This window comes from Enhydra lutris, unplaced genomic scaffold, assembly GCF_002288905.1.
Source record: "Enhydra lutris kenyoni isolate GAN:26980312 unplaced genomic scaffold, ASM228890v2 scaffoldscaffold56, whole genome shotgun sequence".
Lineage (NCBI taxonomy): Eukaryota > Metazoa > Chordata > Mammalia > Carnivora > Mustelidae > Enhydra > Enhydra lutris.
In genome coordinates, this window is record NW_019154140.1 from 11,317,508 (window position 1) to 11,342,488 (window position 24,981).

General features: G+C 50.7%; 1 protein-coding gene across 1 annotated transcript; it reads left to right on the forward strand.

The window, feature by feature from the left end:
* The first annotated feature begins 1,834 nt into the window (after nt 1-1,834).
* LOC111157921 (extra spindle pole bodies like 1, separase) lies at nt 1,835-24,630 on the forward strand. The gene is made up of 30 exons (XM_022519657.1): nt 1,835-1,915; nt 2,083-3,141; nt 3,429-3,533; nt 3,700-3,820; nt 6,384-6,520; nt 7,454-7,647; nt 8,164-8,403; nt 8,625-8,769; nt 8,876-9,014; nt 9,219-9,358; nt 11,366-11,500; nt 13,247-13,366; nt 13,853-14,024; nt 14,429-14,557; nt 14,691-14,847; nt 15,351-15,460; nt 16,681-17,672; nt 18,088-18,424; nt 18,625-18,786; nt 19,635-19,848; nt 19,950-20,140; nt 20,902-21,029; nt 21,165-21,287; nt 22,474-22,629; nt 22,739-22,909; nt 23,035-23,139; nt 23,303-23,418; nt 23,586-23,669; nt 23,837-24,001; nt 24,274-24,630. Exons 1-30 carry the CDS (start codon nt 1,835-1,837, stop codon nt 24,473-24,475), a joined length of 6,330 nt encoding a protein of 2,109 aa, XP_022375365.1. The 3' UTR covers nt 24,476-24,630.
* Nucleotides 24,631-24,981: the final 351 nt, after the last annotated feature.

A 24,981-nucleotide genomic window follows, 5' to 3' on the forward strand; every position in this document is an offset into this window, starting at 1 on the left:
CAGTCACTACACAACGTGTAAATAAGCACCCACTGTTAAGGTGTAAACAGAAGAAATGAGTAGTGTGAAAATTAATGTATTTATTGATCATTCACGAAGACCTCTGTTTGGTCCCTTACCCTACAAAAATTATGTATGTAATGTCTATAACATACATTTGCACCTGCATTAGTATTATCATTCCAACACTGAGATTCTTTGGTGATGTTCTTGTTCTTGTCTTTGTTTTTTAAAATAGTCTTCTCTGCTCGATTCTGAGCTCCTAAAAGAGGTTGATGATGATGAAGAAAGACGATGATTGGGGTGCCCACTGGCTCAGTCAAAAGATCATGCCACTCTTGATATTGGTGTCCTGAGTTCAAGTGCCACATTGGGTGTAGCAATTACTTAAATAAATAAATAGGAAGGAAGGAAGGAAAAGAAAGGAAGGAGGGAGGGAGGAAGGGAGGGATAAGGATGAATTATCCAATAGAATTCAGGAAAAAGTGAACTGAAAGACCTGAATTTTTGAACTGAATTTTTTGGCGGAGGAAGGAAAGAGAAACAGCGCCAACTGAATCTGCACGTTTGGGGAAATCGTACTTACAAACGTAGGCCATTAAGCACTGTGAAATATCCCAGTGAATGAGTTTTCCTGGTTCTTCCTCCCTCCCCTCTACCCTCCATCCCCCATCAAGAGCGCTAGATCCTCCGTCTTCCTTATACGATCCAGTTGATAGAGCTGATAGAAAGAGCAAGGCTGGAAGGCAGAGAGCTAGAAGTCGCCGTGATACTCCTGTCAGTACCCTCAGAAAGTTATATTTTTTAAAAATTCCAGGAAAGGCTACGCCCTATTTTCCCAGTAACCCAAAACGCGTGAATTCCAAGCAAGTTCTTTTTGTTGTCTTGCCTATTTCTCTTCTCTTGAAATTTAAACTTTCTGAGCGCTGAAGATAAAGAAGAGCCTTAAGAAGGTACAGGGCTGGCCCTCCCGATAGCTACTAAGCGACGGATAGGTGAGATCTCTGGCTTGGCCAGAAAAAGTGGGGAAACCCACGCCCCCAAGAGGCCTTAACGCCCACAGCAGCACGACCCCGCCCCCGGCGTCACGTGACAGTGCCGCACAGCGGGTAAACTACAACTCCCACAGCGCCGCGCGGCACGCCGGCGTTACAAAGCTCTCGCTGATTGGTGACTGGACATATTTGAAAGGGGGGGCTGGCGCGGAAAACGAAGGTTGCATCTTGGATCCTTGCGGAGTATTCACACTGGCGACTAAGTCCTGGACCAGGGAAGGAAGCGACCTCTGGGGCAATAAGGCCTGAGGGACTCGTAAACGTGTGTACGTGCCAAGGTAAGGTGGGGAGGGTCCCCGGCGCTAACTTGCGGGAAAGGCGGAGGCGGCTCTGCGAGAGAAAGTTGGGAGATCTCAGGAAGTCTTGGTGGGCGCGGAACTCGGTGGAGGCCTCCGGTGTGGGGTGTTGGGGTGGTGGGATGGGTAGTGAAGCCTGGGATCAACCCGGAGGAAGGAAAGGCGGAAGCGTCAGTTTATAACGGGAGCCCACTGTCCTGGCATCTTGTTTTTTTTCCCCGAGAGGATTTTTCCTTTTTTTTTTTTTTTTTTTAAAGTAACCTCCACACCCATGGTGGGACTCTCCAAGTCACGACTCCCGAGATAAAGAATTATATGTTCCACCAACTGAGCAGTCAGGCGCCCCCTCCGGATAGGATTTCTGAGGGATTCTTTGGCCCCCTTCTGCAGCCTTCAAGCCCTTCTCCTGTCCTCCATTTAGCTCCATTTAGAATCTTCTCCGCCTTCTCTAATCCTTCTCCTTTCCCTCAGCCCTCCAACGCCATGAGGAGCTTCAAAGGAATCAACTTTGGGACCTTGCTAAGCAACCTGAAGGAGGCTGAAGAATTGCTGCCTGACTTCAAGGTAGGGGTGCTGTCTAGTTCTGGATACACCTGGCTTCTCAAGATGAGCTGTTTTGTTTTTGTCTTATTTAAGAGATAGGTTAATAGGAGATCCTCTCCTGAGCAACCCCATTTCTAGTTTTCTTTCCCTATCTTGGTAGTCCCAATCACATCTTCCTCTCCTCTTAGGAGTTCCTGTCCAAGCTTCCAGCTGGTTCACCTGGCTGCCGATCTGATGCCGAGAGGAGACAAGCTTGTGATGCCATCTTGAGGGCTTGCAACCAGCAGCTGATGGCCAAGCTGGATTGCCCTCGGCACCTGGGGAGCCTGCTGGAACTGGCAGAGTTGGCTTGCAATGGCTACTTGGTGTTCACCCCTCAGCGCTCACCTCTCTACCTGGAACGAATTCTCTTCATCTTTCTGCGGAACATTGCCACACAGGGAATCCCAGACGCCACACTCCGATTCGCTCAGCCTCTCCATGCCTGTTTGGTGCAGTGCTCCCGCCAAGCTGCTCCCCAGGACTACGAGGCTGTGGCTCGGGGCAGCTTTTCTCTGCTTTGGAAGGTGGCAGAAGCCCTGGAGGAGCGGCGAGCTGCACTCTCGGCTCGGCTGAAGGCCTTGAGCTTTCTAGTGCTCTTAGAGGATGAAAGTACCCCTTGTGAGGTTCCCCACTTTGCTTCTCCAACAGCCTGTCGAGTGGTGGCTGCCTATCAGCTATTCGATGCCACTGGGCATGGTCTGAATGAAGCAGATGCTGATTTCCTCGGTGACCTGCTCTCCAGGCATGTGATCAAAGCCTTGGTGGGCGAGGGAGGGTATTCTCCTGGTGCTCTTTCTCCCCAGAGGGCCCTCTGTCTCTTGGAACTCACCCTGGAACACTGCCGTCGCCTCTGCTGGAGCTGCCACCATACCAGGGCCACCAGGGTAGTGGAGAAGGCCCATGATTACCTAAGGAACACCAGTCTGACCCCCAGCCTCCAGTTATGCCAGCTTGGAGTTCAACTGCTACAGATTGGGGAGGGAGGACCTCAGGCACTGGCCAAGCTTCTGATCAAGGCATCGGCTCTCCTGAATGACAGTGTGGAGGCACCATCACCCCCACTGCGGGCTTTGTATGACAGCTGCCAGTTCTTCCTCTCTGGCCTGGAGCGAGGCATCAAGAGGCGCTACAGACCTGATGCTGTTCTGGGCCTCTTTGCTTTTCTCAGAGGCTACTTCTCCCTCCTCCGGCAGCTGCAGGATGGGGTGAGTTAAAGACCTAGAGGTAGGGTGGGAATGTGGTTCTGCAGACTGGCCGTCTAAGGTCTTTGGTAAGATCTGAAAGCCCTAGCTCCCTCCTTGGTAAGTCACTCTCTGGATTATGCCTAGCCCACCCACCAGCAGCCTAGTCTACCCTGAGAGGGCAGTGGCCCTTGTTATATTCCTCCTTTCTACTCCCTGGGCTGAGTCTGCTCTCTGGGACACTGGGCCAGTCTTCAGCTTGGAGCTCACGCTTTACCTCAGCTGCTCAAACCAATGCCTTTCTTCCTCAGGTCTGTGGGGACGCCTCCAAACAGCAGCAGTCTTTAGTTCAGATGCGTTTTCAGGGACATCACCTCTACACTGCGGTGGTTTATGACTTTGCACAAGGCTGTCAGGTACAGTCTGGGAATCCAAACTCCTGGACAGGTCCTGGGGTCTGGGGTTGCTTGTCTGCCTGGTAGACCTTTGAGATGGCTTTGGCTTTGGGCTTGGGGTGGAGTAGATGTCAGCTTAGACCCAACTTTTTCTCCTCTCACCTGCAAACCCTTGTTGTCCCTTCAGGTAGCTGATAGGGCCGACCTGGCCCAGCTAGTGGAAAGTTGCAAATCTACTGTGGTCTGGATGCTGGAGGCCTTACAGAGCCTGTCAGGCCAAGAGCTGACTGACTACCTGGGCATGACCGGTTAGTACCCTGGGGACCCGAGGCAGGGGGGACGGTCATCACTCACTAGGCCAACACAGAGCACTTGCTGGATGGTTCTGACTCTTGTGGGGGCTCCTTATGACTTAAGGAGGACTGAAAAAAAATGTTTATAAGCCCAAGTGAGCCTATGTTTAACAGCAGTAGAGAAGTAATGAGGCTAACTTATAATAGCGGATGTAAGTTTTTCCCCATTGACTTTGAAATATGATTTGGTGTTTCTTTCATGAAAATGTTTATACCTGATGTGTAACTTTATGACCTTTCTTCTGTTTAATTTTTTTTTTAAAGATTTTATTTATTTATTTGACAGAGATCACAAGTAGGCAGAGAGGCAGGCAAAGAGAGAGGAAGGGAAGCAGGCTCCCTACTGAGCAGAGAGCCTGACACGGGGCTCGATCCCAGGACCCTGGGATCATGACCTGAGCTGAAGGCAGAGGCTTTAACCCACTGAGCCACCCAGGTGCCCCTCTTCTGTTTAAATTTTAAAGAACATTTGTAACTTATTATTTTTTTAAGAACCATGTAAAAATGCTTTAAAAATTAAATTGCACAAGAAGGCCTGTAGTTGAAAGTCCCTTTCCCACTCCTAATCCTAGTTACCAAGTTCCCCTCCACAGAGGTAACAAATATTAATTTTTTAGGTGTCGTTTTAGAGATACCATGTATATATAAAACAATTCGCGTATGTATTTCTCCTTACCCTTTTGACTGAAATGTACAGACAGAAAAGTACTAAGATCATAAATATATGGTTTGAGGGATTTTTTACAAAGTGAACATTCTTTGTAACCAATGTTTAGGTCAAGTAAGAACAAGACTTAGACCCCAGGAAGTCTGTCCTTCTGCCCCCCTTTTTGTGACCACCCCCGCCAACAGCATAGGTTAGTTTTGTCTATTTTTGTATTTTTTTTTTAACATTTTATTTCTTTATTTGAGAGAGTTAGCAAGAGAGAGCACAAGTGGAGGGAGAAGCAGACTTCCCGTGGAGCAGGGAGCCAGATGCTGGGCTCCATTTTAGGACTCCAGGATCATGACCCGAGCCGAAGGCAGATGCTTAACTGACTGAGCCACCCAGTTGTCCCTATTTTTGTATTTTATAATAAGTTTCCCCCTCATTTTACAAAAAGTGTGGCCCTTTAAGTTATACAAACCCAGTGAGTTCTGTCATTGGAAGATTTTGGAGAACTTTTCATATTCATATATTCAGTGGTTGAACCTATCCACTGAGATGAAAATATGAGCAGGAGTCACGAAAACTACTAGCATGAAAATTCTTCCCAGAATATTAAAGACTGAATTTTTTCCCAACCATCCACGTTGACAGCCAAGAAGCTGTATAAACTCAAATTTAGGAAAATTTTATTCATTCAACAAATATCTGTTGAGTACCTACCATGTACTAAGCACTGTCCTGAGTACTTGAGTGTATCAGTAAACAAAACAAAGATCCCTCCTCATCGAGCCATATTCCAGTTGGGGGAGAATGATAATAAGCAATAGGATAATTGAATTATCAATATGTTGGAAAATGATAAGAAGTATGGGGGGAAAGGAAGAGTACAGCAGGATAAGAAAGGGAATTAGGAGTGCAGGGTGGGTGAGCCGGCAAGTTACCATTTAAAATAAGGTGGTCATGGGGCCCCTGGATGGCACAGTGGGTTAATCATCCAACTCTTGGTTTTGGCTCAGGTCCTGGTCTCATGGTCATGAGATTGAGCCACATGTCGGGCTCCATGCTCAGTGCAGAGTCTGCTTGAGATTCTCTCCTCGCTCTGCCCCTTCCACTCATGCTTTTTCTCTCTCTACAATAAATAAATAAATCTTTTTAAAAAATCAAATAGGGGGGCGCCTGGGTAGCTCAGTGGGTTAAGCCACTGGGGCTCTCTGCTTGGCAGGGAGCCTCCTTCCCCCTCTCCCTCTGCCTGCCTCTCTGCCTACTTGTGATCTCTCTCTGTGTCAAATAAATAAGTAAATAATCTTTTAAAAATTATGAAAAAAAAATAGGCTAGTCAGAATAGGCCTCATTGAGAGGGTGACATGAGCAAAACTTGGAGGATGTGATGAAGTTGGCCATGTAGACACCTGGGAAAGGACATCCCTGGCAGAAAAAAATAGCTAGTGCCAAAGCCCTAAGGCAGGAGCTGGTCTGGTGTGTGCAAGGAATAGCAAGGAGCCTACTAGGGTGGCTTCCGTGGAAGGAGGTAAGGGACAGGCCAGAGTGTTTCCCCAAAATTGCTGCCCTTTGGGGCAAGATAAAGACAAAAATTGGTATGTGAATTGAGATGGGCCCTGTGATGGGCCCTCTTAATAAACAAGCACCGAGGGGCTGGCTGGTGTGGGTTTGCATTACCAGAATGGACCTCATGGGCCTACTTGGAGCAGGAAGGGGAGAGCTGCCCCTTTCTCATCCCCCAGGAAGAGGGGTTTCTCTTTGATCTGGAAGCTGCTGAGCCGACCCCAGGTTGAGCTCCTCTCTACCATCTCTCCAACAGAAAAGCCAGTGAGAACTCTTCGGCTGCTAACTGTTCTCTCTCTCCCACAGCCTCTTACACCAGTAACTTGGCCTACAGCTTCTACACTCATAAGCTGTACGCTGAGGCCTGTGCCATCTCTGAGCCCCTCTGTCAGCACCTGGGCTTGGCGAAGCCAGCCACCTATCCCAAGGTGCCTCCTGAGAAGGTACGAGGGCAGGAAGGGCTGTTATGTTGGTCACCTGAGCGACATGAAAGAGCCTAGCCGGGGCACTGTCTTGTACTAGGGACCAGTACTTGGGGCAGTGTTCCCCATTTGTACTGTTATTAATTGTACGGTTATTAATTTCTTTGCATTGTCCTACCTTTTATATTTAGCCATGTCCCAAGCTGGTGGTTCTCAACCTGGTTTCACACTAGAATCACTTGAAAATCTCTGGTGCTAGACCCCAGGTGTCTGGATATTTTTCAGAGTTCCCCTAGGAGGTCCTTTAAGTAGCCAGAGTGAGACCACTGCCGGGATACCCGCAAAATGATGGGTTGACTGGGATTGGTAGGTGCCACGGGGGGTGGAGGGCCTTGGGTTTCATCCTGAGTGAGGCTGAGGAGCCTCTCAAGGATGGAAGGGAAGGCTTGATACCAGATTGGCAGTTTGAGTGTCTCCGGCATTACTGTGGTGAATGAACAGAGTGCAAGGACAACGCTGGGCCCCTGCGCCCCTCTAGCGGCCCAGGCAGGAAAGGGTGGGTATCTGACAAAACAGCTTCCTGAGGGATGGGGAGATGTGGATGGGTACAAGAAGTCCAGGAGTAATCTGGCAAGTGACTGGCTGTGAGGGAGGGAGAGAAGTCAACGGTGGCCTGGCATTTCTGACTGAGGAGAAGGCGCTGACTTGCTGGGAGAGGGCTTACAGGCAGAGGAGCAGGGCTTCAGAGCTGTGGACATAAGTATGTGGCAGGTGTGGATTGAAGCTTCTGGTTGGGAGTCCCGGACATTTAGTGCTTGGGTGTCTTCTGCCTCTGGGCCGGGGCTGGGGCCCGAGGCCCACTTTGTGGTGTGTGTACCGGTGTGGGCACGTACCCACTGTTACAGACTCATGGGTCCCTCGCCACAGTTTGGTCTGTTCGCTTTCTCTGGCCAGTTGCACCGGTGCTTCCGGCTACACGGAGAGAGTTTGAAGAAACTGGGTAAACAGGCCCAGGGCTGCAAGATGGTAAGTTTGTGGCTGACAGCCCTGCAGCCCTGTGGCTCCCAGCACATGGCTGAGCCAGTCACCTTCTGGGTTCGGGTCAAGATGGACGCAGCCAAAGCAGGAGACAAGGAGCTGCAGCTGAGGTGAGTGGGTGGGGAGAGAGGCAACTGTGTTTGCTCCCTGGCTAAGGATGGCAGTTGGTATGCATGGTTTCAGTCAACCTTCCATCTGAAAAGGCACTGACTCCTGCCGTCAGTGTTACTTGTCAGGTGCCTACTATAGGCCGGCAGCTATGCTGGGTACTAGGGAAGCAGGGGTGACAGGCAGCGCTCTTTCTTTTAGGACTGGAAACTTTTTTTTTTTTTTTTTTTTTTTTTTTTAATTTATTTGAGAGAGAAAGAGCATGAGAGAGGAGAAGGTCAGAGGGAGAAGCAGACTCCCCATGGAGCTGGGAGCCAGATGTGGGACTTGATCCCGGGACTTTGGGATCATGACCTGAGCCAAAGGCAGTTGCTTAACCAACTGAGCCACCCAGGCACCCTTAGGACTGGAAACTTAGCAAATCTTTCAGCAAGCCAAGGCTGGGGCTTCTTGGCATGGGGCGGAGTGTCCATGTGTCATGGGCTCCCTGACCTGGTGCTGGGCCTGCCTTCTCTCAGGACTCTGCGAGACAGCCTGAGTGGCTGGGACCCGGAGACCCTGGTCTTCCTGCTGAGGGAGGAGCTGCAGGCCTATAAGGCTGTGCGAGCGGACACGGGGCAGGAGCGGTTCAACGTCATCTGTGACCTGTTGGAACTGAGCCCTGAGGAGACACCGGTGGGGGCCTGGGCTCGAGCCACCCACCTGGTGGAACTCGCTCAGGTGCTCTGCTACCATGACTTTGCCCAGCAGACCAACTGGTGAGGAAGAGTAGCCGGGGATGCCACTCCTGCTCCTTGCCCTAGATCCTCTGACCCTCTTCAGAGGCTGTTTCCCTCGCTGTGTCCCTGAGCATCCCCTGCAGTTTGTGGCCGCAGGAGCTCCATCAGAGGGTGGGGCCGGCTGTCCTACAGAAGGCCCTTCTCAGGATACTGGGCAGCTACCTGTCGTGGGCCCAGCTTCTGTGCCCTTCTCCCTCCAGCTCGGCCCTGGATGCTGTCCAGGAAGCCCTGCAGCTTCTGGAGTCTGTGAGGCCTGAGCCCCAGGCCAAGGATCAGCTTCTGGATGATAAGGCCCAGGCCCTGCTATGGCTCTACATCTGTACTCTGGAGGCCAAGATGCAGGAAGTAAGTGTGGCTGCTGTGTATGCAGAACTTGGTCCAGGGAGAATGTGCCCCAGGTTCACACTGAGCGGATGCCTGCCCTGTTCTTTATCCTCATCTCCCCATCCAGGGTATGGAGCGGGATCGGAGAGCCCAGGCCCCTAATCATCTGGAGGAATTTGAAGTCAATGACCTGAACTATGAAGATAAACTGCAGGAAGATCGCTTCCTGTACAGTAACATCGCCTTCAACCTCGCAGCTGACGCTGGTAAGGGCTGGGAATGCAGTGTGGGGGGTTAGGGTCTCCCTTGGTGGCTTCCCCGGAGCAGAATGGGGACCCAGAGTGTGGGAGAGGTGGGTCCATAGAGTGGGAGAGTGGGCACAGAGGGGAGAGGGTGGACTGAAGAAGGCTGCATTCTCCCCAGATAGCCCACGCTGAGAGAATGGCTGGTCCCTTTCTTCTGACTTCTAGCTCAGTCCAAATGCCTGGACCAAGCCCTGGCCCTTTGGAAGGAGGTGCTTACGAAGACACAGGTGCCTGCCGTCCGGTGTCTCCAGCAGACAGTGACCTCCCTGCAGACCCTAGCAGCCCTCTATCAGCTGTCAGCAAAGGTAACCAGGCAGGGCGCTAATGTGGCCCAGAAGCCTAGCTCCTTCCCCTTCTTTGGCCTGCAAATCTGCTGAGAAGCCGTGGAACGCGGTGCGGGCTTTACCACCAGCCTCCCTAAGTTGAAATCCAAGCTCCATCCTTTATTAGTAACTCGCCTTGGCAAGTGATTGAACTTCCTAAGCCCAGTTTCCTTATCTCTAAAACAAGGACAATAATAGTACTATACCATGGCGTCGTCAGCACTCAGTGAGATGACATGTGTTGTGCTTGAGCCGAATCATCAAGTGTCAGCAATAACTATTGTTAATTCTTAGATAGTTTGAGACTTGTATGCTCAGAAACATACAGAGACACCGAGAGGCCCAATTTTGTACTTTTACTTCCTGAAGCTCCTTGCTGGCCGCCACATTAGAGAACATCCGAAAAAGGACATGACACATAAAGGACCTTTGTTCCTGCGGCCATTAGGCCATATTTCTAGCATGAGGACTGGGGAAAGCTGTCTCAGCCCTGGACCTGAGTCTTGGCTCTATGGCATTCCTGTAATGGGAACTCAGACAAGCAGCTGAGCACGTGTCAGTCATAGTCTCTTAGGCTGTCATCATCTAGAAAATTCAGGTTAGAGACCCTACGAAGATTAAATGAGTTGATGCACATGAACCTCTTTTTTTTGACAATTTGATATTTTTATTATGACTTTACTTTTAAAGTTTCTTTTTTTTCTTTTAAAGATTTTATTTACTTGATAGAGACACAGCGAGAGAGGGAACACAAGCAGGGGGAGTGGGAAAGGGAGAAGCAGGCTTCCTGCCAAGCAGGACCCTGGTATCATGACCCATGCAGAAGGCAGAGCCCAACAACTGTGCCACCCAGGCACCCTACTTTTGAAGTTTCATTTCTGTTTTTTTTTCCTCAAGTTTATTTTTTTGTAATCACTATACCCAATGTGGGGCTCAAATTCAGGACCCCAAGATCAAGAGTCCCATGTTCTTCCCACTGAGCAAGCTAGACACCTCTTCACATTTTTAATTTTTAAAATTTTTTTAAAATTTAAATTCAGTTAACTGGGGCGCCTGGGTGGCTCAGTGGGTTAAAGCCTCTGCCTTCGGCTCAGGTCATGATCTCAGGGTCCTGAGATCGAGCCCTGCATCGAGCTCTCTGCTCAGCGGGAAGCCTGCTTCCTCCTCTCTCTGCCTGCCTCTCTGCCTACTTGTGATCTCTCTCTGTCAAATAAATAAATAAAAAATCTTTAAAAAAAATTTAAATTCAGTTAACTAACATACAGTGTATTATTAGTTTCAGAGGTAGAGTTTGGTGATTCATCAGTTGTATATATCACCCAGTGCTCATTACATCACGTGCCTATCACCTGGTCCACATCCCCCCATGCCCCAACCCTCCTGCAACCCTCAGTTTGTTTCCTATAGTTAGAAGTCTCTTGTGGTTTGTCTCCCTCTCTGATTTCATCTTATCAAACTTGTTTTAATTGAAGTATAACAGACATAGAATACTATATTAGTTTCAGGGACACAACATAGCAGTTTGGCAATTCCACACCTTACTCAGTCCTCACCACGATGAGCCTAGTGACCATACAATGGTATCACGTTATTGGCTATTCCCTATGCCATACTTTTCATCCCCGCAACTTTCTTTTTTTATAACTGGAAGTTTGTACCTCTTGATCCCCTTCACTCATCCTGCCCATCCCCCACCCCAGGTAAACCTCTCAGCACAGTGCCTAGCCCAGAGTAAGCTTCCAGTAAATCCTAGCCATTGATGCTCCCTGGCACCTAAGTTTTCAGACAGGAGAGTAGATGGTAGGCTCCCTCGCTGTTCTCTTCTCCCACTCCTTGAGGATGGCTGGCAATTGCTCTGTCTGGAGCCACACTCCATCTAGGCTCTGAGGTCAGACTGAGGTCTCCAAGGGCTGGGGAGCTGAGGTCTAGTATGGTCTAGATGGAGGTTTGAGCAGGAGCTGGGTAAACTTCCCGCTCCTCGATGACCAGCCCCTGCAGGCTCTGGAGGTCCTCCTCCTTGTACGGAACGTCTCCCAGAGACTAGAGGACCATGCGAAGGCCACCGCTGCCTCCTGCCACACCGCCCAGCTGCTGCTGACCCTTGGCTGTCCCCGCTATGCCCAGGTGAGTGCCCAGCCAGCCAAGCCTGGAGCTACAGGGGAGAACCGGCCTTAGTGACGCATCTTTTCCTGAAGAGGATAAGATACCAAAGGGGCATCTTCCCTGCCTTCAACCACCACATCCTGCTGGAGGATCGTAAAGTGTGGAGTGGTTGGGAGGCAGCTGTGGGAAGAGGAAGCGCCTTTCCTTCTCATTGCAAAACCATTGTTCGCTAAGTCTTACAGATCCTGCCCCAGGAATAGGCCGCTAATCCTATATTTCCCCACCACTTGCCCTAGTCGCCATTTCTCTGCTTGCTTAGGACTGCGCTGACGCCCAGCTGGTTTCCCTGCCTCCCAGCTTCTCCCTTCTGTACTTTGTCTCCTGAACTACTGCTAAGATGATCTTTCTGGATCTGGTCTTGTCTTTCTTTCTGCATCAGGATTTCACTGGTTTCTCCATTACCTGAAGGATGCTGTCTAAACTCCTTGCTTTGTATCACACATCTTCTATATTCTAGCTCACTTTTCCTCACCCCCCCCCCCCCTGGAACTTAATGTCCATCCACACGAGTTACTTTACAGTGTTGTACGTGCCTCCTGTCTTTGGTTGTCTTAGCCCTTCCACCCTAAGTATACTTCCCCCACTCTCCCCCTTTTTTTTATTCAGCCAACTTCTACTTTCTTGTCAAGGCCTAGTTCAACTGTCCCCTCCTTCGTGGAGTATTTTATATGTCCTCTTCTTCAAGGGCAGAATCCCTTACATTCCCTGAGTCCCCATACCACTAATGACTTCGTGTCTTGACAAAAGGCAGGCCTGTATCCCTATTGCACTGCAGGGTATTGGATGGAAAGTACTACTTACTCCTTTTTTTTTTTTTTTTTTCCATTAAAAAAATTTTTTTTAGTGGTGGAAGTGGCAGAGGGAGAGAGAATCTTAAGCAGGTTCCATACCCAGTGAGGGGCCCAATGCGGGTCTTGATCTCAAGATCCTGAGATCATGACCTGAGATGAAATCAAGAGTAGGATGCTTAACTGACTGAGCCATCCACGTGCCCCTTTAATTTTTTTTAAATATTTTATTTATTTATTTGACAGAGAGAGAGATCACAAGTAGGCAGAGAGGCAGGCAGAGAGCCCGATGCGGGGCTCCATCCCAGGACCCTGAGATCATGACCTGAGCTGAAGACAGAGGCTTTAACTCACTGAGCCACCCAGGCGCCCCTAATTTTTTATTTTTAAGTAATGTCTCGTGGGGCTCGAACTCGCAACCCCCAGATCAAGAGTCATACACTCCCCCAACTGAGCCAGCCAGGCATCCCAAGTCCTGCTTACTTCTTATTCAGCTATGTCTTTCTAGCATAGTGGTTAACCAAAAGATACTAACTGAACATTTTAGTGAATGAATAACTCTTTTTTTTTTAAGATTTCATTTATTTATTTGACAGGGAGAGAGATCACAAGTAGGCAGAGAGACAGGTAGAGGGGGAGGGGGACGCAGGCTCCCCACTGAGCAGAGACCCTGATGCAGGCCTTGACCCCAGGACCCTGAGATCATGATCTGAGCTGAAGGCAGAGGCTTAACCCACTGAACCACCCAGGCACCCCTGAATGAATAATTCTTATGTAGATTATAATATTTGAAATAATTTCCTATTCTGTGGCATGTGTTCTGCATCTCACTTGCAAGTGCTTTAACCCACTTTAATTTGAAAAGCCTGGCTGCCTCTCTTTATCAGCATGCTCACACACCCCATGATTGTTTCCTTAGCTACACCTTGAAGAGGCAGACTCAAGCCTGAAACTTCTCGATCACACCACTGACACGTACCTGCTCCTTTCGCTGACCTGTAACCTACTTCGAAGTCAACTCTACTGTATTCACCAGAAGGTATTTCTCAGTTTCTTAATCCCCAAAGTCCCCAGGTATTGGAAGGATTTTTGGAGATTTCCCTGGAGCTAGGAAGAATATTCCTGACCTAGAGAAGCAGTGCTGTTTCCTAGCCTTGCCCTCTCCAATGAGATGTCACCAGCACTCCTCTAGAAAAGGAGAGGAGAATGTCCTTCCCATTCTTTCCCAGTCTCCTCAGTCACACTATCTAGTCCTGTGACTAGAAACCAGGATGACAATGATCTTGGGAAGGCACTGGAGCCCTAGAGTAGAAATCAACTAGGATGCCTAAGACCTGAGTTTTCTCACAAACCAACTGTGTGAACTTGGCCAAGTCTTATGTCCTGTTAGGCTACAGTTTTCTCCACAGCTTTGATCATTCTCAAAAGCCAGGCCTGGCCCAGAGGATCTCCAGGGGCATTTTAAGTTCTGAATTGCTGACCTGACTTCACTCACCACTCACCTCCGGCCCTCCTCATCTCCCAGGTGACTGAGGGTGCCTCTTTGTTGCTGGCTGTGCTTCGGGACCCTACCCTCCAGAGGTCATCCAAGGCCTGGTATTTGCTGCGTGTCCAGGCCCTGCAGCTGGTGGCATTCTACCTTAGCCTCTCGTCAGACAGCCTCTCAGCCTCCCTGAGGGAGCAGCTCTGTGCCCAAGGTGAAAAAATAGAGGGGATGATGGCCCTTTGTGATCCCCTTTGGTGGTGTGTCCATTCTCGGCTCTTCTCAAGCCCTTGTCCCTTCTGGTGTTCCACCTATGTGAACTAGCCTACCCAGAGGCTGGCTGGGGTAGGCCTGGGGTAGCATATGAGTTTCTGTTTGCTTGCTCCCTGATTGACCGCTCTGTACCTGACTAGAATGCTGTTCTGACAAGGATTCTGAGGCCCTGTGTGGTCCGAGGGAAAGAGTTCTGTGACTGAGTCCCTCTGCTGCCTTAGGCACAGAAGGAGGAGTGGCAGCAGGCTTGGCATTTGGTACCTTAGAAGGTGAAAGTGGTAACAGTTGTGGCTGCCTCATTTCCCTTCTTGTCCCCCCACCCCCCGCCATCCCTTCCCCCCACAGGCTGGCAGACGCCAGAGATCGCCCTCATCGACTCCCATAAGCTCCTCCGAAGCATTATCCTCCTGCTCATGGGCAGTGATGTGCTCTCGATTCAGAAGGCAGCTGTGGAGACGCCATTTCTGGACTCTGGTGAGTCTGAGGCAGAGAGTGAGGCCCTGTGGGCTGGAACAGGCTAGATGGAGGGAGGTTCTGCCAGTTTTGCTTCCAGAGGAGCCAGGCTGCAACTGAGTGATGACGGCCTTGTCTCTCTCCTTTGCGGCAGGTGAAAATCTGGTACAAAAATGGCAGGTTCTGACAGAGGTGCTGAGCTGCTCAGAGAAGCTGGTCTCCCACCTGGGCCATCTGGGCAGTGTGAGCGAAGCCAAGGCCTTTTGCTTGGAGGCCCTGAAACTCACGACGAAGCTGCAGCTGCCACGCCAGTGAGTACAGGCAGGAGGAGGCCAAGTCCAGAGCCCAGGCGCCCACATGCTGGGCCTTGGGCTTCCAGACTCTTCCACAGGTTAATGTGTTCTGTTTGGACGGGTTGGGAGAGTACGTTCCATGGTAAGGAAGTGGGACGTGCTGAGTTAACCAAGGTTAGACATTTTTATTTCCTATAGGACTTCTCAGGTCCTTCAGTGTGCTCATAAGCATTATAACTCAACAAAAGAGAGATCCAGTATACGTGTCTCCCTAAATCCCTTTGCCCACAAAATCCTTTTTTTGTTTCCCTTGGGAAATCCTGTCCTTGTATGCAAGGATGACTTGGGATGAGAAAGCAGTGTAGAGGGTTTTCCTCGGGGAGCCTCGAATTCAGCCGGAGGCAGGAGAGGCCTTTCAGAGGCTAGGAGACTGCCAGGGCTGTGCCTGCCAAAGGGGCCAAAAGACAGACTCTGGGAAAACAAAGGCTTACACATTGGTTGTCATCTCTTCCCCCAACAAGGTGTACCCTGTTCCTGGTGCTGAAGGCGGAGCTGGAGCTGGCGCGAAATGACATTGACCTCTGCCAGTCGGACCTGCAGCAAGTTCTGTTCCTGCTCGAGTCTTGCACAGGTGAGCTGCCATGCCCCTACCCCACCCCCCCGCACCCGCAAGTGGTGGTGAGATGGGCCCACACACTGCAACACGCCTTTGTATGTTAAAGTGTGGTGCCCTTCAAAATCGGAGTCTTACTTCCGGTTCTCTGAGCAAAGCTCCTTCTATATCACTCAGACCGCTGGTTTCCCTCTTTCAGATGACTTGTCCATAGCTAACCCTACCTGCCCCTAGTTTTCAGTCCAAATACATTTTGGCTACTTGCACTTACTTAGTTTTTAATTTTTTAAAGTTTTTACTTTTAAGTGGGCTCTACACCCTTCTTGGGGCTCAAACTCAAAACCACAAGATCAAGAGTCTCATGCTACATCGACTGAGCAAGCCAGGTGCTGCTACCTATTTAAATTTATTTCACAAAAAATTTAAAATTCATTTCCCTGTCACTGGCCACATTTCGTATGCTCAGTAGCCACGTGGGGCTAGTGGCTACTCTGTTGGACAGCACAAATGTAGAGGCCTCGGGAGAGCTTAAGTTAATAGTAAAATAGTCTATGGAACATTTTTTCTTTCTTTCTTTTTTTTTTTTTAAGATTTTATTTATTTATTTGACAGAGATCACAAGTAGTTAGAGAAGCAGACAGAGAGAGAGGAAGGGAAGCAGGCTCCCTGATGAGCAGAGAGCCCGATTTGGGGCTCGATCCCAGGATCCCCGGATCATGACCTGAACCAAAGGCAGAGGCTCCAACCCACTGAGCCACCCAGGCGCCCCTGGAACATTTTTTCTTATCAGCCACTTTTACCTCTAGTATTTCATGGACCCACACAAAACCCTGGAAAGTCAGGTGGTCACATAGATTTTCTTTCATTTGTAAAATGAGGAAGTCGGGAAATTCAGTGTTTGGGGCCAGATCATGGGCCTAGCCAGGGGCAGGAGCCAGGACTGAGACACAGGCCTCCTAGTGCTGGCCTGCTATCCTGAGCCACGCAGCCATCTCAGCTGCAGATGTGGGGGCTTTGTGGGTTGTGTTAATCCTCTTTGGAATGGGAAGAAAACATTAGGGATTTTATTAAAAAAAAAAAACAAGCCGTGTTAATATTTAGTATGTTCATACAGTAATAACGTACAAGTAGTTAGTCAGTCAGTGACACCTATATGAGGGAGTTGGGCCCGGGGGTAGATCAGGAAGTACTTGGCAGCACCTCTCCCAGTTTTGTAATTCTGGCTGCACTCTCCCCAGAGTTTGGTGGACCAGCCCAGAGCCTGGACTCTGTGAAGAAGGTCCATCTGCAGAAGGGCAAGCAGCGGGCCCGGGTCCATCGTCCGCCGGAGCTTCCAGAAGAGGAGCCCTTCCTAAGAGGCCCGGCTCTGGAGTTGGTAGCCACTGTGCCCAAGGAGCCTGGCCCTATAGCCCCTTCCACTAACTCTTCCCCTCAACTGAAAATGAAGCCCCAGCCCAGCCCCGGCTTCCTGACACACCTGCCCACGTGTGACTGCATGCTGTGTGCCAGCCCCATCCTCTCCGCAGTCTGTCTGCGCTGGGCATTGGTCACAGCAGGGGTGAGGCTGGCCACGGGCCATGAGGCCCAGGGTCTGGATCTGCTGCAGGTCGTGCTGGAGGGTTGCCCTGCAGCCACTGATCGCCTTACCCGAGCTCTACAAACTTCCCTGAATCACACGGCGCACCCCTCCCCTGCCCCGAGGATCCTGGATGAGATCTTGGCTCAGGCCTACACACAGCTGGCCCTGGAGGGCCTGAGCCAGCCATCAAACAAGAGTCTGGGGAAGGTCCTGGAGTCAGGGCTGAAGTTTGTGGCAGCGCGGGTCCCCTACCTGGAGCCCTGGCGAGCCAGCCTGCTCTTGATTCGGGCCCTGGCAAAGCTGGCTGGCCTCGGTTCCTGCACTGCCCAACTCTTTGCAAGCTCCTGGGGCTGGCAGCCACCACCTGTAAAACCCTCCCCAGGCTCAGAGCCTTCAAAGCCTCGGAGCCAAAAACATTCTGGAAGAGGGCATCAACGGGCAACCCCTTCTTCTACCCCATCCCTCCATAATACCTCTCTGAAAGGTCTGGAAGGTGGAGGACTGCCCTGTACACCTAAGCCCCCAGGCCAGGTCAGGCCAGCAGGCCCTCGTGTCCCTTTCACTGTGTTTGAGGAAATCCTCCCTACAAAGCCTGAGGCTGAGGTTCCCAAGGCCCCGAGGGTACAACAGAGGGTCCAGACGCGCCTCAAGGTGAGATGGAACTGTGGCTGGGTGCTGGTGGTGTCAGGTGGGGTGGTTCTGGAGAGTTCTGCCCAGTAGGTGTCTGTGGAATGGCTTCCCAGGGCCTGCAGGAACTTTTAGCTCTACTGCAGCAGGATCCCTATGTCTTCCAGAGAGAGCCAGGTCTACCTTTGTTTCAGACAGAGGGAGCTGTCCTTAACACAGTGGTTCATTTCCCTTTTCATCCTTCCCCCTTATCTTTGTTCCCTCCTCTGCCTCCTTCCATACCCAAGAGTCCCTGCCCCTGATGGAGTGTGGTGGGTATAAGGTGGAGAGGTTAATTTCTAATCTTCCCCCAAGGCCTCTGTGAATGTGCCTCTCCAGTGCCACCTGCTGGCAGATGTCTTGTCACTAAAGCCTCCCTCCACTTTCCCACCCATCCCAGGTGAACTTCAGTGATGACAGTGACTTGGAAGACCCTGTCTCAGTTGAGGCACGGCTTGCAGAGGAGTCCAAGAGACGCGGCACTGCTTCCCGGGGCCGGGGCGGGGCCAGGAAAGGCTCAAGCTCAAAGACTGTTTCTGTGGCAGCCCCAGATAGTGGCTCCAGGCGACCAGGTTTCGGTGGCCGGAGCCGGAGGGCCAAGAAAGTGACATCAGTACATTGTGAGGAGCTGGGCTCTGAGATCATGAGGACCATCCCTGAGGAGGAAATGACTGACAACGAGATGGAAATGAGCTTTGAGTTCCTCAGGGGCTCTGATGAGGAAGATTCCACCTCCGGTATTAGGGTAACGGTGGGAGGGAGAAGCTGCATGCGTTTCTGGGGGGTAGCCCCAGGACCAAAGCACAAGAAATAACGGGGGCCAAAGATAGTACAGAAATAAAGCTTTTTTTCCCCCTGGCTCTGGGACTGGAGTCTAGAAAGAACAAAGGGAATGGCAGAAGGAAGGAACCTCAAAAAAATCATGTTGTCTCCTCAGGTGGGAAGGCACCAGCTCCAGGACCTGGTACTGCCATAGGAGAATGTGAGGTGTTGAGACGTGATTCCAGCAAAGAGGAGCTGCCCATCCCATGCCCAGACAAGGAGAGAGACAAGGACCTTGGTCCTCAGCTCCGACTCCCCTCAGCCCCTGCATCCATTGGTAAATATGCTGACCACTTGGGTCTGCTCACTTGGAGAGGGCGAGGCTTTAGATCTGTCTTTTTTTTTTTTTTTTTTAATAAAGATTTTATTTATTTGAGAGCAAGAGAGCGCATGAGTAGAGGGGATGGGCAGAGGGAAAAGGAGAAGTAGACTCCCTGCTGACCAGAGAGCTCAATGCGGGGCCCCATCCAAGGACCCCGAGATTATGACCCTGAGATGGTGACCTGAGCCGAGGGCAGACACCCAACTGACTGAGTCACCCAGGAGCCCAGCCTCTTGGTCTCTTGATATTGATGCCCTCCTAGCCTGTCCATCATTTTGTCTTTGGATCCCCACCTAGATCCGGTCACCTTTGAACCTAGGTTAGATTCCCAGCACTCTCTCCACTAGCTGTGTGCAAGTCACTCAGCCTCTCTGAGCTTCTGTTTGCTTATCTGTAAAACAGGGTTTGGGAGGATGGAGTGAGTTGATGTAAGTTGCGTAAGTCCCTGGGCACCTGGATGGCTCAGTGGGTTAAAGCCACTGCCTTCGGCTCGGGTCATGATCCCAGGGTCCTAGGATCGAGTCCCGCATTGGGTTCTCTGCTCGGCAGGGAGCCTGCTTCCTCCTCTTTCTCTCTGCCTGCTGCTCTGCCTGCTTGTGATCTCTGTCAGATAAATAAATAAAATCTTTAAAAAAAAAAAAAAAAAAGTTGTGTAAGTCCCACTTGGCACATTGCTCTTAATTGCTTTTATTTTCCAAGTGGGAGAGGAGGTCAGGCCTTGGAAACCTGGAACTTTCGTGAAAAGTTCTACCAGCTAAGAAGTACGGGACTCATCCATAGCAAGTATCTTCACCTTCCTCTAGGTCTGTCTACCCTGAATTCCATCTTGGACTTACTGACCACTGCTTTCCGTGGCATTAGTCACTGCCCTCCTAGTGGGCTCTATGCTCACCTCTGCCGCTTCCTGGCTTTGTGCTTGGGCCAACGGGATCCCTATGCCACTGCCTGCCTTGTCACCGAGTCTGTGTCCATCACCTGTCGCCACCAGCTGCTCACCCACCTCCACAGGCAGCTCAGGTGAGTGGCCACAATCCCTGAGGCCCATGCTGGGGCAGACTGGAGGGAGAGTCCAGATTTTTAAAGGAGGGAGAACTCACCCCCACTTGCATTGTCCACAGCAAAGCCCAGAAGCACCGGGGATCACTCAAAATGGCAGACCAGCTGCAGAGGCTAAGCCTGCAGGAGAGACCTAGAGATGTCCCCCTGGCCCGCATCCAGCACCTCTTTTCCTTCCGGGCTGCAGGATCTGCTCCATTCCCTGAGCTGGAGAAGGAGAGTTTCCAGGAGCGCCTGGCTCTGATCCCCAGTGGTATGGTAGCAGGCTCCGGTGGCTCTTCTGTCCTTGTTTGCATCTTCTCGCTAAGGAGTTAGGTGGAGAACTTTAAGGAATTAGTTAACATAGATTTCTATCACCTTTATGGAAGGGTATGTCATACTTTTTCACTGAGTAGTCATTTTGTTACTCTCACCAAAGAGAACTACCCTAAATCTGGAGGTCTTTTTCCTTTCCTTTCCTTTTTTTTTAAAGATTTTATTTATTTATCTGAGAGAGTCAGAGATAGCCACAGAGAGCACAAGTAGGGAGGGGTGGGAGAAGCAGGCTCTCAGCTGAGCAGGGAGCCCAACAAGGAACTTGATCCTAGGACAGACCCTGGGATCATAACCTCCCTTCAGCAGATGCATAACTAACTGAGCCACCCAGGCGCTCCCCTGCCCTTTTTAAAATTTAAACCTCAACTTTGAGTTACTAGCAGGTTCAGTGTCTTTCCTGAGGGGTAAGTTCAGGTGTCCGGAGACTCATATGCTAACATGAAGCCCGTTAACGGATGATTTGAGTGCCTCCCTCTGTGTAGGAACTTCTGTTTCTGTCAGGGCCACAAAGAAGTACAAGATGTGTTCTCTGTCCACAGGGTGCTGTTAGGGCAAGGGAGAGCACCTTGAACTCTAGTGAGAAGAGAAGATTTCTTGGAGTTGGAGTTGTCCTGAGTGATAGATGGGAACTGAGTGTAGAAGACAGATGGGAATTCCTTGTAAGAGCTGAAATGATCCTGGGTATGCTCTGTGTGTCAGGAGTGACCGTGTGTGTGTTGGCTCTGGCCACGCTCCAGCCTGGAACTGTGGGCGACACCCTCCTGCTGACCCGGCTGGAAAAAGGCAGTCCCCCAGTCACTGTGCAGATCCCCACTGCGCAGAACAAGGTAGGTTTGTCGGGCCAGCGAGCAAAGTTGGGCTGGGGTAGGCTTCTGGTGAAGCTGCTCCGATTCTGGGGCTGGGGGATGGAGAAATGGTGAGTGTGTGGACCGGCAGAAAGCTCACAGTCCCATCTCCCAAAGCTTCCTCTGAGTTCAGCCCTGAAAGAGTTTGACGCCATCCAGAAGGAGCAGAAAGAGAACAGCAGCTGTACCGACAAGCGAGAGTGGTGGACAGGGCGGCTAGAACTGGACCATAGGATGGAGGTGTGTGCCCCCCGGGGTGGGGTAGGGTCAGGCCTGCCCTGGGAGTGACCCTGGGGTATCAGTGTCTTCTCTTTCATGGGTCCCAGGCCAGTGCTGTGTTACCTCAAATCCTTTCTGGAAGTATAGGAGTAAAAAACTTTTTAATATTTTAAGAAAAAAAATTTTTAATTAAAAATTTTTTTTTAAAAAATGATGTTACCTGGGGCGCCTGCATGGCTCAGTGTGTTAAAGCCTCTGCCTTCAGCTCAGGTCATGATCCCGGGGTTCTGGGATGGAGCCCCGCATCGGGCTCTCTGCTGAGCAGGGAGCCTGCTTCCCCCTCTCTCTCTGCCTGCCTCTCTGCCTACTTGTGATCTCTGTCAAATAAATAAATAAAATCTTAAAAAAAAAAAAAAAAGATGTCACCTGGGGAAGACTTTAAGCAAGAGCCAAAAACCTGAAGATGTTATGGCAACAGAATGTTTAAAGATACATACAAGGAAAGGGATTTAAGCCCAAGAATTGGCTTCCGCGTTTAGCTTTCATCGCCCACCTGTTTGTATTTGTCAAAACATCGTGATCTGTACTCAACTTACATGCACTCCCCCAGTCTCAGAAAACGAAAAATGTTTCTAGCTTATCGCCTTTTTTTTTTTTTTTTTTTTTTTTAGAGAGGTATAGAGAGAGGAGGGGGAAGGGGCAGAGGGAGAAGGAGAGAGAGAGAGAGAATCTGAAGAAAGCTCCAGGCCCAGCGCAGAGCCTGACACGGGGCTCCATCTCCTGAAATCAGGAGTCAGATGCTTAATCCACTGAGCCACCCAGACATCCCTCTAGCTTCTTGCCTTTTTATTTTTTTTTTTATTTTTATTTTTTTTTTTTTTAAAGATTTTATTTATTTATTTGACAGAGAGAAATCACAAGTAGGCAGAGAGGCAGGCAGAGAGAGAGGAGGAAGCAGGCTCCCTGTTGAGCAGAAAGCCCGATGTGGGGCTTGAACCCAGGACCTGGGATCATGACCTGAGCCGAAGGCAGCGGCTTAACCCACTGAGCCACCCAGGCGCCCCGCTTCTTGCCTTTTTAATTGGCAGGAAGATATGTAAGGCAAATACATTAGAAAACCCATTTCCCCATGTCCAAAGTGCTGGTGCCTGTGGGCAAGAAACTCAGCTCCCCTCTCTGACTGAAGGTTCTGTTCTTCCTTATTCAGGTTCTCATCACTTCCCTAGAGAAGCATGTGTTGGGCTGCTGGCGGGGACTGTTGCTGCCATCCAGTGAGGACCCTGGCCCTGCCCAGGAGGCCTCCCGCCTCCAACAGCTGCTGCAGGAATGTGGTTGGAAATATCCCGACCCAACTCTGCTGAAAGTGAGTTGAGAAATCAGGGAAAGGGGAGGAAGTTGGACTTAATTCTTTCCTCCGGCCACTGAGTGGAGATGGGAGCTCTGGCCCTCATTGACCGCTCTTGCCCTTCTAGATCATGCTAAGTGGCACCAGTACCCTCACTGCTCAGGACATTCAGACCCTGGCCTATGGGCTGTGCCCAGTGAGACCAGAACGAGCCCAGGAGCTTCTGAGTGAGGCAGCAGGACGTCTGCAGGGTCAGATAGTCCCAAGCAATAGGCACCTTGTCTTAGTGCTGGACAAGGTAAGAAGCTAGGGGCTGGAGGGGCAGTGTCTGGTGGGCGGTAGGCACCAACTCACCCCCATGCCCCTTCCGACACTCATGTATGCCTGGCTGGGGACAGTAAGCCCAGTGTGCTTTTTGCCCAGGACCTGCAAAAGCTGCCGTGGGAGAACATGCCCAGCCTCCGTGCACTGCCTGTCACTCGGCTGCCCTCCTTCCGCTTCCTGCTCAGTTACTCCATCACTAAAGAGGTGGGGTTCAGGGACTGGGGAATGGTTGTTGATTGGTGGAGATCTGGGAAGACAAGAGAGGGTCTCAGGGGACTGATGGCTTCTTCGTGGAAAGGGGTTTGGAGTTTGTGGAAGCTTGGGCCCTCTGGCCAGACCAGGATCCTGATCACCAGTGTCTTCTCAGTCTGGGGCCTCATCGGTGCTAAGCCAAGGGGTAGATCCACGCAATACCTTCTATGTCCTGAACCCGCACAATAACCTGTCAAGCACAGAGGAGCAATTTCGAGCCCATTTTAGCAGGTCAGTGGGGTAAAAGTAAGAAAGGGGTGGGGGAGGGTAGAGACCACAGAAGAGGTTAACATGTCCTTTCCCGCAGAATCAAATGGTGCGACCCACCTTCTCCCTAGGATTCCCTCTGCCCTCTTTTCCAGCTGACCCCAGTTCTTACTCCTCCCTTCTCCCTGCAGTGAAGCTGGCTGGAAAGGAGTGGTTGGGGAAGTGCCAACCCCAGAACAAGCGCAGGCAGCATTGACGGAACATGATTTATATATGTGAGTGCTTTAGGCGGTGAGGTGGGGAGATGGACGGGCCTGAAAGAGGGCATCACCATAGTTTGCTTTGGGGCTTTAAAGCCACTGGCTGACTCAGGACAGCCCTGGAGACATGGCAGAGGCCGGGTGCTGCTAAGTCAGACTCCTCTCATGTCCCTCTGCCTTAGCTATGCAGGGCACGGGGCTGGGGCCCGCTTCCTGGATGGACAGGCCATCCTCCGGCTGAGCTGCCGGGCGGTGGCCTTGCTCTTCGGCTGCAGCAGCGCAGCCCTGGCTGTGCATGGGAGGCTGGAAGGGGCTGGCATCGTGCTCAAGTATATCATGGCTGGCTGGTGAGTCCTGAGTGCCCATCCTTGCTCCCACCCAGGTTCTTTACCCGGCCCGAACCCGAAATCCTTTTGTTCTCCAACTTCCTCCTCTTCTAGTTCCCTGGCATGCCTGGGTCGTTAATCTTTGTCCTCTTCTGCCCCACCTCCTGGAACCATGGACTAGGGCACTTCCCTCTGGCTCACTTCTCTTTCCTCACCCACTCCTGCCAGTCATGTCTGCCTATGCATTCTGTTTTAAAGCTCTCACTTTGTAGTTCTTCCTTCTCCTTTCCCAGTCCCCTGTTTCTGGGTAACCTCTGGGATGTGACTGACCGTGACATCGACCGGTACACAGAGGCCCTGCTGCAGGGCTGGCTTGGAGCGGGCCCAGGAGCCCCCCTTCTCTACTACGTCAACCAGGCCCGCCAGGCTCCCCGACTGAAGTATCTTATTGGGGCCGCACCTGTGGCATATGGCTTGCCTGTCTGCCTGCGATGACCCCTTGGAGCTGTCCTAGCGCCGATGGAAGCCATGTGACTGTTCTACCTCCTATTGGATTTAACCCTTATGATAAATATTTTAAGTGATTTTTCCCAGTGTTTTATATGAAGGCTTTCCCTTTGATTTAACCTTAATATAATAAAGATGTCGTACTTAAACCCATTTTGTGTGGTTCATCCGAGAACATCTGAAGACAATTATTGCCTCCTCCCACTATGTGGTACTGTAAAGAGGTGAGAAGAGCTTGCAGAGTTCAAGTGCTCTCTCTCTAATGAAATCTTTTTTTTTTTTTAACCTTTTTTTTTTTTTAATTTTATTTATTTATTCGATACAGATCACAGGTAGGCAGAGAGGCAGGCGGGGGTAGGGGGGGAAGCCGACTCCCGCTGAGCAGAGAGCCCGATGCGGGGCTCCCAGGACCCTGAGATCATGACCTGAGCCAAAAGCAGAGGCTTAACCCACTGAGCCACCCAGGAACCCCTCTCTAATAAAATCTTTAAAAA